The 18,862-nt window shown below is 53.5% G+C and overlaps 2 protein-coding genes across 3 annotated transcripts in view; one reads left to right on the forward strand and one right to left on the reverse strand.

The window, feature by feature from the left end:
- The first annotated feature begins 811 nt into the window (after positions 1-811).
- CAMK1G (calcium/calmodulin dependent protein kinase IG) lies at positions 812-13,456 on the forward strand. 2 transcript variants are annotated; one of them, XM_031063948.1, is made up of 14 exons: positions 827-875; positions 3,004-3,080; positions 3,764-3,880; positions 5,432-5,560; positions 5,813-5,887; positions 6,829-6,967; positions 7,632-7,755; positions 8,242-8,317; positions 9,038-9,150; positions 9,973-10,051; positions 10,502-10,589; positions 11,013-11,500; positions 11,880-11,996; positions 12,891-13,456. In XM_031063948.1, the coding sequence occupies exons 3-13, from the start codon at positions 3,789-3,791 to the stop codon at positions 11,971-11,973; spliced, it is 1,497 nt and encodes a 498-aa protein (XP_030919808.1). In that variant the 5' UTR covers positions 827-875; positions 3,004-3,080; positions 3,764-3,788; the 3' UTR covers positions 11,974-11,996; positions 12,891-13,456. The 2 variants fall into 2 exon arrangements, with proteins under 2 accessions (XP_030919807.1, XP_030919808.1); XM_031063947.1 differs by lacking the exon at positions 3,004-3,080 and having other exon boundaries at positions 812-875.
- Positions 13,457-13,773: 317 nt separating this feature from the next.
- Positions 13,774-18,862, reverse strand: part of LAMB3 (laminin subunit beta 3) — a 24,252-nt gene continuing 19,163 nt past the window's right edge. Inside the window, exons 18-24 of the mRNA XM_031063955.1 lie at positions 18,810-18,854; positions 18,071-18,215; positions 17,007-17,211; positions 15,794-16,015; positions 15,631-15,757; positions 15,083-15,236; positions 13,774-14,297 (exon numbers count right to left, since the gene is read on the reverse strand). Of these exons, the coding sequence (XP_030919815.1) occupies positions 14,161-14,297; positions 15,083-15,236; positions 15,631-15,757; positions 15,794-16,015; positions 17,007-17,211; positions 18,071-18,215; positions 18,810-18,854 (1,035 nt within the window). The 3' untranslated portion in view covers positions 13,774-14,160. The remainder of the gene's footprint in view (positions 14,298-15,082; positions 15,237-15,630; positions 15,758-15,793; positions 16,016-17,006; positions 17,212-18,070; positions 18,216-18,809; positions 18,855-18,862) is intronic.

An 18,862-nucleotide genomic window follows, 5' to 3' on the forward strand; every position in this document is an offset into this window, starting at 1 on the left:
AATTGCCTCAGAGCTGATTTATTCCTGACATAAAACTAAACTCCACAATGATACGGACTTTTCCCATGCATTATTCTAGATGGCAGTGTAAATCAACTGAGGGTGCAGTCAGTAAAGTTGTTATTGCCAGCTCTAAAAATCCCACACCACAGAGAAGATCCAAAGAATTATTAATATTTCCTCTATTCATATGTGCTAATATTTCCTCTATTCATATGTGCTGTGCTTGAGCAGGCACTCACAGGGAGGATTTGAAAGTCAAAATAGAGCCATTGTTTGGGGTAAAACAGCCCCAAATTGGGGTCATGGCAATTAACCTCTGCCCAGTGGTTGTTCTCCAGGGTTTGTGCCCTTCAGGGATGGTGAGGAGCATCCCCTGCCCGTGCTGGAGCTGCTGCTGGGACAGGCAGGGCAGTGCCACAGGAGTGCCAGCCCAACCAGGGCAGTGCCACAGGAGTGCCAGCCCGTGCCAGGGCAGTGCCACAGGAGTGCCAGCCCAACCAGGGCAGTGCCACAGGAGTGCCAGCCCGTGCCAGGGCAGTGCCACAGGAGTGCCAGCCCAACCAGGGCAGTGGGGGCGGTTTCCAGCCCTGAGGAGCTGTTGGGGTGAGGAAGGCAGCCTGGATTTGCATCGGGGATGTCTCAGCGCCAGCGGGAGCGGCTGCTGCACGCCCAGCCCCAGCCCTGAGCCTGGTGGCAGTGGGACCCCAGCCCTGCTGCACTGTCCCCGTGCCCCTGGTGACTCCCTGGTGACTCCCTGGTTACCATCTCGGCTCCATCTCCTCCTCCTCCTCCTCCTCCTCCCGGCTCTAATCCCCGCAGACGGCGCCGAGCGCGAGCAGCCACCAGGAGCAGCTCTGTCTGTGCTGACCTGGGTAAGCAGAATTTTCTTTCCTTGCGAGCCATTTGCTGTTCGTGCTCTCTCGGTGAAGCCGGTGGGGTCCCTGCTTGCCTGCTTTGATTTAAATTGGATTTATCTTGTAGCAGGGAAGCACCAGAGGACTGCTCCTCTGTAGTATCCTCCGGCACTCGTGTTGTGCTCAGTGATTTCATAGAAAGCTGTCTCTGATGTTTTCCATCCAGAGTATTGTAGGGAATCTGGGATATTTCCCATGAAAATGGAGATTCTGTCAGTGTTCCCCAAGTTGGAATGGATGCTGTGGTGAGGGATCCAGAGCTCTGACGTGGGTTTGTTTTTAATGGCGAGCTCGTGGCTTCAATTTCTTGTTCTTTTGTCCCTGAACACGGTGGCTGCCCTGGCACTTCATTCACTCATTCATTCATTCATTTGTTCATTCACATGCAGATTTGCTTGCTTTGCTGTATTTTTTTTTATCAAAGCCCTTTGAATTTGTATTCCCCTTTGTTCCCTATAAACTTCTAATTGCAAAGGCAAAGCCCTGAAAGCTGCACGTCTGCTCCCCCTGCCCATGAAGTTTGTCACGAGACCATTAATCATGACTTACAATCATTCTGCTAATGCAGAGCATCCATTCAGGAGCAGGGGCTGGCTGCAGATGGGTTTCCTGCTGTGGGATGGGGAAGCAGAACAGATTTCCTCAGGAATTATTTAAGCAAGGTCATCAAAACTCCCCTTGCACCCTGGGCAGTGTCGAGCTGGATCAGGCAGAGCAGAGCAGGGCTTGGCTCAGGCTGGAGGAGAGCCCAGAGGTCAGACACTGATACCACACTTGTTTGTGATCTTCTGATACCACACTTGTTTGTGATCGTCTGTCCAGGATACAAACCCAGGTGCAGCCCTGCTTGCTGCTGTGTTTGTTATGATGGGCAAGGGGAAGCTCCACAAATCAAAGCTGAGTTCTGCCCTTCACTCTCAGCTCCAGAGGGTCTCACCTGCATGAGTTAATGAGCTTTTCAATCTCATTATGCAACCGTGGCACTCTGGTGTGCTTGCAGTGCCAGGAGGTGAACGGGCACAAGGGCACCACAGCCCCTCGTGGGATCAGCGGTTAAAATAGTGTGAATTCCTTAAATAATTCTTTAAGATCCTGTGAATTCCAGGTGCCCCTGGGTGCCCTCTGTGTGCGTCCCAGGCTGGGCTCTGTCCCCAGGCCCAGCTGGAGGGGGTCAGGTGGAGCTGGCAGGGAAGGAGGGCACGGCAGGGCTGGGGTGGGCACAGAGCAGGGCAGGGATCTGCCAGGCCCAGCACCGGGGGCCTGCCCAGCTTCTGCCATGGTCCCACTGCTGGGGGAAGCTTCTCCAGCTGAGGGAGTCCATCCACAAACCCAGGGCTGGGCGCTGGGAAGGGCACAGGGTGCCAGAGCAGCTGGGGCTGCCCCTGGGTCAGTCCCTGGCAGTGCCCAAGGCCAGGCTGGAGCACCTGGGACAGGGGGAGGTGTCCCTGCCCATGGCAGGGGTGGCACTGGGTGGGATTTAAGGTCCCTTCCCACCCAAACCATTCTGGGATTTTGGGATTGTTGCACAGAGCTGGAATTAATAATTGAAGACAAACAACAACTACATCAAGCATTGCATTGTGAGCAAGTGCTGCAAAGTGCAACAGGTGACTCAGGCAGAGTGAGACAAAGGTGAGCTCCCAGGGATCCCCGTTCTCCTGGGCCCACGATCCTGGCTGGGCTGAGAGGCCCCTGTGTCCTGCACCCAGCCCTGGGCGACTCCTGCCCTGGTACCGAGAGAGGAAAATGCCGGGGAAGGAGCAGAGTGGGCAGGTGCCCATCCCCTGAGCCCTGCTGGGATCAAGGATGGCTGGGGGACCTAAAAGGGACCATTCCCTGGCACCCCTGGGCAGCCTTCCCCCTCAGGAGCTCCAGCATTCCCCCTTTTGCTCCCAGGGCAGCAGAGGGCAGGGGCAGGCAGCAGCTGACCAAGATGATTTGCTCTTTTTTTGTGATATTCCAGACCTGTAGGTTTGGTATGGGCAGATGACTGCAAAGAAAACATTATTTAGGGACTTAAAATAATTGGCAGAAAGTTTTCTATTGATTGATCAGCGTTTTTGTGAAGGACTTTTGACCTTCCCAGGTTTCAAACAGCAAGATCAGGCTGGGCTCTGGAAGGAGCTGATTTCTGTGAGTTCCACAGGCATCAGAAGCCAAGAGGTAAATAAAGGTCAAGTTCATGGGGCCTTTGGTGATTTTATGGACTGAAGGCTTCAACTGTTTACAATTGAGTCAATTTTGGTTTCAATAATGTTAAATTAACCTTCAAAAATTGTGTCAAGGAGCTGAAAACCCTGCAAACGTGCTAATTAAGGAGAAAAAGTAGGTTCAGGAGGAATCCAATATCTAAGCAGCCTCTCATGAAAAAAGACCTTTCAGCTTCTTCTCTGCTTGAATACTTCTGCCTTTTCCAAATGGGGGGAAAAAACATCCAGGAAAGCTTTTGCTTTGTCTTCTGCAGGCTCAGCTGTGTCCCACAGCACTTGGGTCCCGTCCTGCCCTGCAGGGGATGCTCCCCATACCCAGGGATGCTCCCCACTCTCAGGGATGCTCCACATACCCAGGGATGCTCCCCATACCCAGGGATGCTCCCCATTCCTAGGGATGCTCCCTGCTGCATTTTATATCGATTTTTCCCCTTGTCCCAGGTCCCTCTCTCAGGTTCCAGTGTCCCTCCAGTCCCCAGACCCAATCTCATGACAAGATTTGGGCTTTGGGGAGCATTTCACAGCCCCCAGGCCTTGGCCAGCTCTGACCCCAGCTGTGACTGGGGTGTGCTGGGCTCCCTGCAAACACAGACTGCCAGTGACCTCTCCTCCTCCTCCTCCTCCTCTTCCTCCCAGCGTTCCTGCTTCCACTCTGGAGGAGATGGGGCGCAAGGAGGAGGAAGGCAGCGGCTCCTGGAAGAAGCAGACGAGCAACATCCGCAAAACCTTCATCTTCATGGAGGCCCTGGGCTCGTGAGTACCAGCAGGAGCTGCTGTCCCTGTGTCTCTGGGCAGGAGCAGCTCCAGCCCCGGCTCCCCAGGCCCAGCTGGGTCCCTCCTGGCCCTCTTCAGTGTCCTGGGTCCCTCTTCAGTGTCCTGGGTCCCTGCTCAGTGCCCTGGGTCCCTGCTGGCCCTGGCCAATGCCCCAGGACCGGCTGGAGCAGGTGAGGGGTGCCCAAGGTGCTGCTGCTGCTGCTCCCACTCCTGGCTCACCTTTCCCAAACAGCAGCAGAGCCCCCAGCCCCGGGCACGGCTCCAGGTGCCCCTGCCCTCCCTGCAGGTGCCCCCAGCCCCAGGGAGCCCCTCCTGCCTCCAGGGGAGGTTTTTGCCCCTGCAAGGTCAGGGCTGGCGCGGCAGAGCACGACAATAACAAGTTGTATATTTAGCTCAGGAACCCTGACTCAGTTGGGGAATGAAACAAAAACAAGGATGTTGGAGTTGTACAATCCTTCCCTGCGCGTTAACAGCTTCATTTGCCTATTCATGGGGATGAGACAACAAAACATTCCCAAGGTTGTGGGGGAGGAATTGAATTACCTCCACCAGCAAGTTCTGTCATGGACAAATTTTCTGTGACTTCTGAGCCCACGAGAAAGCTCCCAAAGAAGCAGCTCCTCCAAATTCTGAGCCTTGTCAGCCTCAGAGATTAATTGAATTATCCAGCAGCTTTCGCTGAGGGAATGAGGTTAGAAAAAGCTTTGTTCTCCCCTAGCCCACTTGTTGATTCATCATTTTTAATAAGGAGCATAATTATTATAAACTGTTTGGGACAGAGATGTAGAACAGATGCCCCAGCAGCTGATTTGTAGGTTGTTCATTTCCTACTATTGCTTTAATAGGAAAATTTAACATTAGAAATTGGGATTTTTCCCACGTGCATCGCTCCAGCTCTCTGAAGAATTGAAATGAAGATCTGGGACTTAAAACCACCTCAAAGTTGTTTTCACTTTCCCCGAGGCTCCACAGCACTGCCCTTCCTTGCCCCTTGCCCTGAGACTCCCAGTTAAGGAGCTGCCTCATTAAGGTTTGATGGGGATTAGTGGGGACTGGCCCAATGTCACTGTCACTGCCCCAGCCTCGTGCTCAGCCCCAGGACAAAGCTGGATTGGGGTTTTAGGCAGGTTATAAATACCTGCTGCTGCTGCTGGGGGGGAGCAGACACTCACTGTCACTTTGTCCCCAAGGGGACACGGGGACAGCAGCAGGAGGACAAGCAGAGGCTGAATTTAAAGATGAACTGGGCTTCTCCTGCTGCTTTGCATTTTGGACCTGCAGAATGTTGGGTGGCACAGCCCAAACTGCAGCTCCCTCCTGGGCTGTGCAGAATTAACGTTTTCTCTACAGAAAAAAAAATTGTGGGGTTTTATTCACGTTGCATAACCTTGCCTTGAACACCCTGAGTTTGGGGCTGCTCCAGGACAGCCCCAGCTTTAGAATCAGCACCCACATGGAGTTCCACCCCATTGTTTTGTGTGCTGTTTCCCCTCTCTGCCCCTGAAATGCAGCCTCTCCCCCTCTCTGCAGAGGTGCCTTCTCAGAGGTTTTCCTGGTGAAGCAGAAAAGCACTGGCAAGCTCTTTGCTCTGAAATGCATCAAGAAGTCTCCTCTCAACAGGGACAGCAGCCTGGAGAATGAAATAGCAGTGCTGAAAAAGTGAGTGTGACACTCCGAGGAGCGCTCCTGCTCTGCCGGGGGCTCTATTTAAAGGGTCTGGCCCCCACTGCTGGGGCCTGGTGCTCCCAAAGGAATTGGATGGACATCAGTGATCCCCTGCCATGCAGGGGAGGGACAGCAGCCCCAGGACCCCCAGTGAAGCGTCCCTGGTGATTAAAGCAAGATGACTGCTGGGTTTTCCCCCCTCTGCCCTTGCCAGGATTTGTTTCTGACCCACATTTCCCTTTGCAGGATAAAGCATGAAAACATTGTGACTTTGGAGGATATTTACGAGAGCACAACCCACTTCTACCTGGTCATGCAGCTGTGAGTACCAGCAGAGCCATGCTCGGGGCCACACAGAGGGACAGGGCAGGAGCAGGGGATGTGTGGGATGTCAGCACCAACCTGGACACTCCCCGTGGCCCCTTGGCCCATCCCCATCCTAACAGCGACTTTCTGAACCCCAATTTGGACCTATTTATGCAAATTAATTCCTGATAGTTTAGCAGGGCAGAGACAGAAGTATTTCTAATTAAAGCTGTGCCACGCAGGGTTTCTAGAAATGGAATGGGCACCGTGTCAGCACAGGGAACAGCTCGGGGCACCCTGCTGCTGCCTGACTGCAGGCTCAGAACACAACAAAACCTCTGGTGGGGGAGCCTGAGGCAGGGCCGGGTACCTGGGTGCCAGCCCTGTGACCGTGTGCACAGGGGTCTGAGGGAGAGGGAAGGGACGAGGATCTGACTCCATGGTTCACAAGGCTGATTTATTATTTTATCATATATATTACATTAAAACTATTCTAAAAGAATAGAAGAAAGGATTTCATCAGAAAGCCAGCTAAGAATAGAATAAGAAGGAATGATAACAAAGGTTTGTGGCTCAGACTATCTGAGCCAGCTCACTGTGATTGGCCATTAATTAGCAACAACCACATGAGACCAATCACAGATGCACCTGTTGCATTCCACAGCAGCAGATAACCATTGTTTGCATTTTGTTCCTGAGGCCTCTCAGCTTCTCAGGAGGAAAAATCCCAAGGAAAGGATTTTCCATAGAAGATGTGTGCGACACCAGCCCTAGCAGGACTTGCCTCAAAGCTCCCCCAGAGTGCCCAGGTGTGCCAGCAGTGCCCACTGGCAGCCTGGCATTGCACCCAGGAGCTCCCATCAGCCTCCCAAACACTGCTGAGGGAGGAGCAGAAACTCAGCTGAGCTCACACGAAAGCTCTGTCTGTGCTCATTCCAGTCCCTTTCTCTGCACAGGGTGTCAGGGGGAGAGCTGTTTGACAGGATCCTGGAGCGGGGAGTGTACACGGAGAAGGACGCGAGCCTGGTGATCCACCAGGTGCTGACAGCTGTGAAATACCTGCATGAGAACGGCATCGTGCACCGGGACCTCAAGGTGAGCCCTGCCTGTGCCACCTGCGCTCTGCCCCACCCCTCCTGCTCCTCTGGCGCTGCCAGATTCCATGAAAAATCCTTTTCCCAGGATTTTTCTCCTGAGAAGCCTCAGAAAAGAAATGTAAACAATAATTATTTGATTGTGGTTTGGAGGTTGCTTACCAACAGGTGCATTTTTGATTGGTTTTATGTGAATTGTTTTTAATTAATTATTAATTCTAGTTTAGTTGTGTCAGGACTCTGGTCAGTCACAAGGTTTTTATTATCATTTATTTTAGCTTTCTGATGTGTTTATTTTTCTTTTTTTAGTATAGTTTTAGTATATCATTTTATTTTAATATAATATTATAACAACAGATGTATTTTTGATTGGTTCCATGAATTGTTTTTAATTAATGATTAATTCTAGTTTAGTTGTGTCGGGACTCTGGTCAGTCACGAGTTTTTTATTATAATTTCTTTTTTAGCTTTCTGATTTTTTTTTCTTTTTTTAGTATAGTTTTAGTGTATAATTTTCTTTTAATATAATATTATCAAATAATAAATCAGCCTTCTGAGAACTTAGAGTCAATTCTCATCTCTCACCTCATCCTGGGAACCCTCACCACCTCAACAATTGGTAACCACACTCGTCTTTGCCATTTCCTGCACAAATGTGTCCCCAGCCTGAGAACCTGCTGTACCTCACCCCCGAGGAGAACTCCAAAATCATGATCACGGATTTTGGCCTGTCGAAAATGGAGCAGAACGGGATCATGTCCACGGCCTGTGGGACCCCAGGATACGTGGGTGAGCCAGGGGGCAGGAGTGGAGCTCCTGGAGAAAGGGTTGTGCACATCCCAGACATTGCCTGGGAGAGGGAGAGAAATACATCAATGTGTTGGTAACAACATGGGACCCACAGATGCACTGCACAGACCATAGAAACAAGTGTAGGGGCTGAAAAACATTTTAAAAAGTATTTTAAAAATGCGAAGAAAAGGGTAATTTTAAGGGCAATATGTCTATTGAAAAGGTTATAAAAATTATTTTAATGCAATGGGGTTTTGTTTAATTCCCACCAGACTGCACTGGCTGGATCAGCTCTGTGGTTAAACCTCAGCATGCAGGCAGAGACTGTCTGTGGTTCTTTCTGTATAATGGATAAAAACGACCCAAAAACCGCAGAGCAATTCAGCTGGGAGATGGGGCTGTCCCTGGCTGTGACTCCTGCTTCCCCCCGTGCTGGATAATCCATTCTTGCTCAGAGCTGCCCTTTGCTTTGCTGTCCTGCAGCCCCCGAGGTGCTGGCCCAGAAGCCCTACAGCAAAGCCGTGGACTGCTGGTCCATCGGGGTCATCACCTACATCCTGTGAGTGCCAGCAGGCAGCAGCAGCTGCTCCTTTTCCCTTGCCTGGGTTTGGGAACTCGCTCCTTTTCCTTTTCCTTTTCCTTTTCCTTTTCCTTTTCCTTTTCCTTTTCCTTTTCCTTTTCCTTTTCCTTTTCCTTTTCCTTTTCCTTTTCCTTTTCCTTTTCCTTTTCCTTTTCCTTTTCCTTTTCCTTTTCCTTTTCCTTTTCCTTTTCCTTTTCCTTTTCCTTTTCCTTTTCCTGGGTTTAGGAACTCCCCCAGGCTCTGCAGGGCAGGGGCAAGGCCAGACCTCCCCTTTCTCTGTGGAGCACAGCACCGGATTCCTCCCAAACCCAGAAATTAAAGGGATGTGGGGAATTGAGCTCGGCAGAGGAGATGACAGGAATCCCATTTGCTCTGCCTGTGCCTCATCCTCTGCTTTGTTTTTCTCCAGTTCCCTACAAAACCCATTCCATCTTCCCGGGGACTTTTTGTTTCGTTTCCTCCCACACTCTCAGCTCGGTACCAGCTGCGGCTTTGTCCTCTGGCTGCTGCTGCAGGGGAGTTTTTAACTCTTTTGTGCAGCTTTGCTGATCCCCTGAGCAGGGAGGGGCAGGGAGGGGGCAGAGCAGCTCCTCGTCACCTCTGTCACTCCTGGCTCGGGTGGTCTCTGTGGGCTGTGCAGGAGCCTGTGCCCGCTCTGGGCTGGCACTGAAGGGCCCCTGTGTGCCTGCTCTGCCCCAGGCTCTGTGGCTACCCTCCTTTCTATGAGGAAACCGAATCCAAACTCTTTGAGAAGATCAAGGAAGGCTACTACGAGTTCGAGTCTCCGTTTTGGGATGATATCTCCGAGTCAGGTAATGAAGCGATGGCACTGGATCAGCTTTGAGGCTCCTTCCAACCCAAACCATTCTGGGATTCTGTAAGAAGGGAAAATCTGCATTTTTTTCCCCATTTTTTTCCTCTGTCCTGTCACTTCAGCAGCCCGAGCTGCTCCGGAGCTCACTGCAGGCAGCATCCTCACGGCTTATTTCAACATCAATCTTTTATACAAACAAACAAACCTAGCAGGGGGTGTGCTGGGGTTTAATAACAAACATCACAATCCTTCCTGCAAGAAAAACAAAGGGGGAAAAAGGGGAGAGATGTAAGAGCTCTTCAGGGCAGCTTCTAAATCTGCTCAGTTTTCACTTCATGGTTTCTAGAGTTATTTTTTGGGTGAACAATTCAACTCCAACTCACACAATCTAAGAGTGAAGTTTGGTACATCCGGAGTTGATATTTTTTCATCTGGAGCCTGTCGCTATAAGAATCTTCCTTTACTGGAGTAATCACAGAATTATTAGGGTTGGAGAAGATCTCCAAGTCCAGCCTTTGACTGAATCCCACCAAGCCACATCACCAAGTGCCAGCTCTCATTTTCTGAGCATTTCCAGGGACGGTGACTCCACCACTGCCCTCTCCAGCCCCTTCCAGTGCCCAACCACTTTCAGTGAAGGAATATTTCCCAAAATCCCCCTGAACCTCCCCTGGAGCAGCCACACAACCCCCTTCTCCTGGGGCTGACCTCTGTGCTGTTCCTCCAGCAGCATTGCCCATGTTCTGCTGGGACCAGCTCTGGAAGGAGGAGACAATAACGAGACAATAACCCCTCTCTGCTTTTCCCCTTTCCCAAACAGCCAAGGACTTCATCCGGCACCTCCTGGAGAAGAACCCGAGCGCGAGGTTCACCTGCGAGGAGGCCCTGAGGCACCCGTGGTGAGCTGGGGGTGCCCGGGGGTCCTGCAGCCCCGTGTGTGCTCACTGTGCTCTGTGGGAGCGGGGAACAGCAGTGTCCCCACCACAGGAGTGTCCCCCACCCCGTCATTAACGTCATTAACGTCATTAACATCATTATCGTCATGATCGTCACCGCCTCCCCCGCGCCGCCAGGCTGGCTCCTTCTTGTGTGCACAGAAAGCAAACCATGAATAATTAAAAGATGCAATTTGTGCGTATTTGCCTCCACAAACAGAGGCAGAGGAGAAATCCCACCCTGAGCTTTCCCAGGCTTTGAAGTGTGTGTTTGTGTTACATTTTGTTGCTGTTTTTCCTTTGGGTTTAATTATTGCTGATTGAACGTACAAAGCAGTTCGGTGCCTGCAGAATGTGGAATGCCTTACAAATGCCATCTGCCTACGAGCCCATTTTCTTCTCTTCCATCTGCAGGATTAATGGAAATACAGCCCTTCACCGTGACATCTACCCATCTGTCAGCGCTCAGATCCAGAAAAACTTTGCAAAGAGCAAATGGAGGGTAAGTGGCTGCTGCTGGAGCCCAGAGCCATTTCAGCAGCAAACACCAGTTGCTGTCAGCCAGCACTGAGCAGGGCTTCCCTGGGGGGTGAGCACCCAAACCCTGGGATCCCCAAAGCTGCAGTTGCCTGCAGTCCATGTTTGCAGGGTGATGGCAGCAATATTCCCAAAGTGAGATTCACCACAACCAGGAGCAGAGGGCAGGGGTCACTTCCAGCTGTTCCCTGCTTTCCTGGGCTGGAGGCAGCTGTGAGCTCCAAACACAGCGCCAGCCTGCGCCCATGAAAGGCAGTGTCTGTGGGTTTGTGGCAGGAATGTGCCCACCCCAAACAGCCAGTGCTGGCAGCACTGGTGTCACCCGGGGGGGGGACAGCCTGTCCTGGCATCACCAGCTGCTCACTGGAGCTTTTGTCTCCCTCCCCAGCAAGCCTTCAACGCCGCAGCCGTCGTGCACCACATGAAGAAGCTGCACATGAGCGGCCACGGGGCGGCCGAGGGCTCTGTCCCTGCCCCAGAGACCTCGGAGCCCCCCAGGCCCAGCAGCCCCTCGGGGACCCCCCCGCCAGCAGCACAAAGAGATGACAAGGACACAGCTCAGGGCCCCTCTCAGGGGCACCCAAACCCACCCCGACCCCCTCAGCCCCAGCAGGAGATGGGAACGGGGGAGGAAAAGCTGCCAAGCCCCCTGGAGGAGAGACCCCTGCCTGGGGACCGCAGCCTGGCCCTGCTGGACACCCCCAGCCCCCCGGAGGAGGGACCCCTGCCCAGGGACAGCAGCCTGGCCCTGCCGGACAGCCACAGCCCCCCGGGCAGGAGCTCCTGTGGCTGCAGCCCCTCCTGTGTGGGCCACGAGAAGACCAAGGCGTCCTCCTGCTCCGAGACGGTGCTGCTCAAAAAGTCTTCAAAATCCCAGTAGGTACCCAGGTCCTTCCACGACCTTCCAGCAAATGCCATGGGAATGGAGACACAGGAGTGGAGGGAGAAGGGGAGGGATGAGCCAGGGCTCTGTTTGGCTGGGAGCTGTGCCCAGCGCAGGCTCTGCTGGGTGTCCCAGCATGGGTGAGTGGGTGCCCAGGCTGGGTGGCGGCTCCCATGGACTGGAGCACGCTGCATTTCCACAGGAGTTACCAGTGGCTCAAGGAGACCAGACCCTGCCTTGGCTGCAGGGACTGCAGCCACCCTGCTCTGACAGCTGATGTTCTGTACATTGACACCACAATTCCCCTACAGAACGATCCTAAATAATTGCAATTTCTCTTCTTTCTGTTCCCTTTCACCCATTCCCAACCAGCCATTTCAAGTCAGAGGTTCTCGTCCCAGTGAAAACCAGTAAACACTCGTCTCACTGTGGCACTGGGCAAACTGGAGTTTGTTTGATCATGTGATGGAGGCAGCCATGTGGTCAGAGGTGAGCGCCCTGCAATCCCATCTTCAGCTGCTCCTAATTAATCCAATTAGGGCAGGCAAGAGGGAAAGGCAGAAATAGCACGGTGACTGTACACCAAATAAACCAACCCAGGGTTTTTGCAGGAGGAAAAGCCTTTCACCAAGCGCCTCTCCAGCCATGACTCAGCTCTCAGCTTCCACCAGGGCCATTCCCCCTCGCAATGCAGCTTTTACATCCCAACGAGGCTGCCCAGGAGCCTGAGAGAGGGAGCCAAGCTTGGGTTTGTCACACCAAGCTCTGCACTGATTTCCAGCTATTCATGGGAAAAACACCGATGCAAAGCTGTCCCTCAGCTGGGATTGGGCTGTTCAGGCAGGGCTCAGCTGGGGCCATGAGCAAAGGGCTCAGCACGGGCAGCTCCTCTCTTTCCCAGGTTTGGCCCAGGCAGGCTCGAGTGTCTCTGTGAGCAGAGCCCAGAGAGGCTCGTTTTGTAAAGCAGAGTGAAACAATGCGGTTGGATCCTGTCTGACCACAGCTTGGCTCAGCCCTGCCATCATTTGCACCGCCCTGTGTGTGAGCAGTGAGCAGCTTTGCTGTCAGACCCTGCTCTGAGCAATGTCCCAAAGGTGAGCTCCTGCTGGCACAGCTCTCCTCAAAAGCCACATCAAGAGAGCTCCCTCCTCTCATGTCCTGTGCCAGTCTCTGCTGATGAGGCTGTTTGATCAGCACAGCGGATTAACAGCACAGACAAACGCAGTTAGAGCCACTGCAGACTCCAGAGAGGCCAATTCCCGCAATCAGAGCTGGGACAGCCCTTTGTGAGAGCCACAAAGGGACCCGAGCTGCCCCTGCCCCATTGCGGCTCATTAGCAGGGAACAAAGCCCTGTCCTCACCTGGAATTCTCTCTCTTGCAGGACCAGAAGGGCTCTTTGACTCTTTTCTGTGCTTCAGAGCCGGCAGTGCGAGCAGAAAGGAGGCTGTGCCCTGCCAGCAGCTCTGGAGAGCAGGGGCCAGCTGGGTCAGGGGCACAGCAGTGCCAGGATCCATCCCTGCGGGCAGCTCGGGCTGTTTCTGGATCATTCCAGCCGGGAGGAGGCGAGGGAAGGTCTGAGGCTCCTGCTCCCACACCCAGTGTCCACTCTCATAGGGCATCCTCAGCTTGTGTTTCCTGTTTAGCTGTCAATGCACCAAGGCCCTGCACAGCGTCAGCCCCGCGAACCAAAGCCATGGCAAGCTTCACTCCCGGGGCAGCTCCCTGGTTTCTGCAGCCCTCACCCTCTCCTCTCCTGGGGCTTGGTCAGTCCAGGCTTTGGCACTCTGAGTTCAGCTGCCCAGCCCTCGGTGCAGCCCCAACAGGAGAGAGAACCTGCTAGAAACCTCCCTGTGTGTGACAATGCCACAGCAAGGCCTGAGCTCCCCCTCCAAGGCTGTAATTGCACAATGAGCACTTGCTTAATAAAGCTGAGATTTGTTTTGTAAAGGGCCTCTTGGTTATTCATAGAGATCTGACATGGAAATTGTCTGTCAAGTCCCTCCTAAAGCTTTCCCTGTGCATCCCAGACCTGCCCCCACTGATGTTTTCTGGCAAAATGTTCTGTGGAAAATAAGCAGATTGTGGCAGAAAATCAAACAAGACATCTGACTTCACCTTTGACTGTGAGCCTGTGTTTGTCCAATTTGCATAAATGTAGGTATGTTGTACAGAGGGAGATAAAATTCTCCACTTCTCTGATCTGCTTATTTGAAGGAAGATCTCAGAGGGAAGTACTGAAGCCGTGGCATGTTTGAAGAATTAACTGCAGCACAGATAATAAGCTTTAAAAGACCCCACAGGAGGGCTTTAATTTAAACAGTGAAATTCAGCTTAAAGAGCTTGAATTGGCTAAGAGAAAAAAAAATAATTTCCCGGTTTATAAAACCCTCTGGAAATAACAACCTGGGGATGTGTTTATTTGCCATGGGAGCCTGAGGTCTCTCCCCCTTTTTCCTCCAACCACTGGGCAGCTCTGGCCAGTCCAGCCCCCTCCATGGGGGTGCTCCTTCGCTTCAGTGCAGCTATTTTCCAGAGGTACGGAAAATTAACTTGCTAAAAATAGGGAATTGGGCACAGGGGAGCTCCAGCTGGAAAGTGGGATGAGCGCAGCAGTCGCTGTGTGCAGAGGAGGCAGCCATGCCCGGGGCTGCTCAGGAGCAGCTCTCGTAGTAGGCGACTTTCCTCTTGATGCTGTCCCGGATCCTGCCCGCCCTCTCCTCCAGCCCCGACAGCCGTGACGCCCTGGACACCAGGGCCTTGTTGCCCTCCTGAATTTCTGACTCTAGAGCTGAGGAGAGAGGGCAGGGAAGGGAAGGGTTACATGGTGGGGCTGGCTGAGCCTCCGCCTCGCTCCTGCACAGCTCTGACAGCGCAAGAAAACCAACACGCTGCACTCCCTCTGCTCCCCACCCTCTAAGAGCCCCCAAACACCACTCCCTTTAGTTCTGAATGCCAAAAAATGGAAATGAGCGTGTGGAGGAAAACAGGAGCACAGTGGCACTGCAGGCAGGGCTTCCCTTTGTGGTGGCACCCTTGAAAACTCTCGGTTTCCTGGCACAGTAGCACCAGCTCCAGCCCACATCCCGCCCTCTCACTGCCCAAAGTGTGCTGTCTCCTGTCACAGACATCTTTTGTAAAAAATCCTTTCCTTAGGATTTTTCCTCCTGAGAAGCTGAGAGGCCTCAGGAACAAAATGTAAACAATGGTTATCTGCTGCTGTGGAATGCAACAGGTGCATCTGTGATTGGTCTCATGTGGTTGTTTCTAGTTAATTGCCAATCACAGCCCAGCTGGCTCGGACAGAGAGCCGAGCCACAAGCTTTTGTTATCATTCTTTCCTATTCTATTCTTAGCTAGCCTTCTGATGAAATCCTTTCTTCTATTCTTTTAGTATAGTTTTATGTAATATATATCATAAAATAATAAATCAGCCTTGTGAAACATGGAGTCAGATCCTCGTCTCTTCCCTCATTCTCAGACCCCTGTGAACACGGTCACAGTCTCCCTCATCGCACCACAGCAACCCAAGCCCTTCCCCAGGGCACGATGGCATTGAGTTAGTGAGAGCCTTACTTTGCATCCTGAGCATGATGCCCACGGTCTCCTGGAAGAGCGCCTGTGCCTCGCGGCCGATGCTCTGCACCCTCCTGCCGCGCTCGCCCAGCGCCGGGCCCTGCCCCACCCTGCTCTGCAGCTCCGAGTACAGCTCCTTCACCTGGGCAAGGGCCTGGGGAAAGGCAGAAACACTGCAGGTAACGCCCAGCAGCCTGGGCACAGGGCTGTTTCCAGTGTTGGATCCCGTTTGGATGTTAAATGGATGTTAAATGTTAAACAGAGCATTGTCTGTTACCAAATGTGTGCCACTTTGTGATGCACGCACAGACCGACAGACAGCTCCACGAGCTGCTCTGCCTCAGGCAGGACAGGCCAGAAATGGCCTTTAGGATTGGAAATGGCTCTGGAGAGGCTCAGCAGCGGGACAATGCTGTGGTGTGACAGCTCAGCAGCCATGACTGCACAGGAATGTGTCCTGGCATCACCCAGGGCACAGCTGGCTGTGCTGTGCTGGCAGCGGGCACACCCTGAGCTGGTACCTGCTGGGCCCTGCTCTGAGTTGGTACCTGCTGGGCCCTGCCGGCCTGCTGTGCCGCTGTCCCCGCCGTGTCCCTCATGTCCCCGGCCCGCAGGCGGTTCTGCTCCGTGCTGCGCTGCAGCTGCGACAGCCGCCCGGGCAGCCCGGCCCGCCATCTGCGGCCACAGGGCGCCCCGGTAGGATGGAGTCACGCCCAAAGGCTCCCCGTGCCAGCCCTGCTGGCTGAAGGACACACACGGGGCACAGGGAGGCCGCCAGGGTCCCTCACCTCCTCCACGCGCTCCCGGATGAAGCGCAGCGAGGAGCCCGAGCCCCTGAGGGCCCCCTGCGCCTCCAGCAGCACCGTGTTGGCTCGCTGCAGGCTCCCCAGCACCTCCTCCACGCTGCCCTGCACGGCGTTCGCCCGGTTCCTGCAGAGAGGTGCGAAGCAGCCAGGAGTGAGGGTGGAAAAGGGCAAAGGCTCGGAGTCCAGGGCACAGAGGTAAAATCAGGGATCTTGGGAAGCAGGAGAGGATTGCTGATGGGAAGGTCGCAATGTCCCACCACCAAAACCCACACATCTGGACTCCAGCAGGTCTCCTTGTGAGAGGAACATCAGTTCCACTTCACAGCCTCAAGCAGAGGAGACAAACTAAGAGGTGGGGGGGAAATGCCTTCCTTCAAACTAGTCCAAAACGTTTATTTTGTGGTGCACGACAAGGTGTCCAAGGGAAAGCAATAACCATGGAAGCAGCCCCAGTGAACAGTTTACTGCTCACAGTGGGACTGCTCGGGCTGGGTGACAGAGCCCTGGAGAAAGCCAGGCTCCCCTGTCTCATCACTTCCAGCAGCTTAAGCAGGTGTCAGACACTGCCAAGGAGTTTACAGATCTATCCTGCTGACCTTCTCGCTGGGGTATTGCTGCAAGTCAACTTGTGACAAAGCAGATGCTCCAAATTGGCAAGGACACCCTGTAATTACTTTTTAAGGGACCGTGGAATAATTGTCCCAACTTTCACCCAGAAAACAAATAGCCCATTAACTCTCCCCATGCTCTCTTGTGCAATTAGGATGTAGGTCACCAATATCAGCTAATACCAGGGCAACGCTGTCATCTCCCAGCACAGGCACTCAAGATAAGAGCAAAGCCTCCCCTGCTTTCCATAAAGCCCTTCTTGTCCTGGAATCTATAACAGGATCTATCCTGGGGAGATTTATTTGCACTGGGGCCCCGGGAGGTGTCTGGAGATTGCAGACTCATTCTTTTAGGCACTGGATGGACACAGAAGATCCTGGCCTAAAACTTCAGATTGTGCAAGTCAGGACAGCTCGGGCAGAGCAAGATTTGAGCCCAGCTGAGAACCACCAGTTGCAGCCCAGCCAAGGGACCCTCGGCTGGCAATGGCTTTAACCCCCCCCCCCCTGGCCTGCTCTGCCTCCTGCTGCAGCCTCTTGGCCCTGGCGATGTCCTCGGCCGTCTGGGCAAGGATGTCCTCGGGGCACTGCAGCTCCGCCGCCAGCTTCTGGATCTCGCTCATCCTCCTCCGGACTGCAGCAGCGTCCGTGGGGAGGCGCAGGGACAGAACTGACTCACTGATCTCCTGGATGGAGGCTGGATCCGTGTCCTTGTCTGCAGAGCAGGCAGACACACAGCGTCAGGGAAGGTGGGAGCGCGAACGCAAGGGAGGAGGAGGGCAGACACCCATGCACGTCTCACACACATCTCCTCATTCCAGACAGCCTCCAGCATCCCTTCTGGACCCATCTCCTTGAATTCCACACACTTCTCATTCACACCAGTAAAACTTTCAGGAAACAGCTGAAGTGATGCCTTGAGTTTGGCAATGCTAACACCACGGCTGAGCCCAGTCAAGCAGCCCTCACTGAGCAGATGAGGGTGTGCTTCAAGACAAGCCTTTTTTCATTTCACAAATACAAGTTAATAAATCAGAAGCAGGCAGAGCCCAAGGGACATTAGCCCTGCGATTAGCTCAGAAATATCTTCACTCATCATTAACACCAGGCAGCACCAAATGACCTGATTTTCTTATTCGGCTAATGCTCAGGAGGCTCATTATGTTATTACAATCTGTCTGTGAACAATAAGTCATCCCATCAGTTTGTAGGACAATAAGGAATCCTCATCTGATTAACAGCCTGCTCCAGAGAAGGGTCATCTGTGTGTTTATCTGCATCAGTGAGCATGGCCAGAAAACCTCAGTGCATCAGGTCACTGCTGGCTGCAAACCCCCATCCCTGGAGCATCTGGGGACACCTGGACATGGCACTCAGTGCTCTGGGCTGGTGACAAGGCTGGTGACACAGCTGTGACTGTGACCTTGGAGGTCTGTGCTGAACCCAGTGATTCTGGGACCACTCGACAGAGCGGCTGTGCCATGCAGGAGGCAGGCTGCAGCCCAGCCCAGCCCTGCCCTGGTACCTGCCATGCAGGAGGCAGGCTGCAGCCCAGCCCAGCCCTGCCCTGGTACCTGCCAGGAAGGCGCGCAGGCGCTGCAGGAGCTGTCGTGCCCGTCTCACATCCCCCTGGAGCTGTGCCCTGCTGAGCCCCAGCTGCTCCGCCAGCCGCCGCGTGCTGCTCTGGATCTCACTGGCCGACAGCTCTGTCCTCTGGATCTGCACACAGAAATCAATCACTGCTGGGGCCTCTGCTCCCTCCAGAGCCCGCAGCCCTGGCCTGGGCCAGGCACGATGCTATAATGCCATAAAGATGCAGCTATTCCCTGTTCTCACTGTGGCAGAGCTTCAAAAGGCTGTAAATGTTAATGACTGAGGGTTGGGTCCACAAAGGAAGCTCTCAAAGAGAGGCAGCACCATTCAGCTTTTAAAAACACCTTTGAAATGCATTTTGAATCACTTTGAAGCCTCACTATCTCTTTGCAAGGCACAGAAAGAAGCTGAAAGGGCCCTAACCCATGAGCTCTCTCTGGTTGCATCAAACCTGCAGAATCTGAGAGTTTTCCGTATTCCCAGCCCTCCTGCCACACTGATCCCAACCCAGGAGGGAGAGAGGTTCCCTTGTGCTGTGTCCAATGCCTTCAGCTGGGGAGGAGGCAGGACCCACACACAGCAGGGAGCCTCCCACTCCAAAATCCCTGCGTGTCTGAAGCTGCCCAAGGGGCTAAGCCCCGAGCAGGGTTAGAGGTGGGTATTCCTCACTCTGCTGTGGTAAGCAGGGTTCAAGCAGGGACGGGCAGTGCCCGCACTCACCAGCTGTGCCGTGCCCCGCAGCCGGGCGCTCAGGCTGCTGAACTCCTTGGCCG

This window comes from Geospiza fortis, unplaced genomic scaffold (assembly GCF_000277835.1).
Source record: "Geospiza fortis unplaced genomic scaffold, GeoFor_1.0 scaffold422, whole genome shotgun sequence".
Taxonomy (NCBI): domain Eukaryota; kingdom Metazoa; phylum Chordata; class Aves; order Passeriformes; family Thraupidae; genus Geospiza; species Geospiza fortis.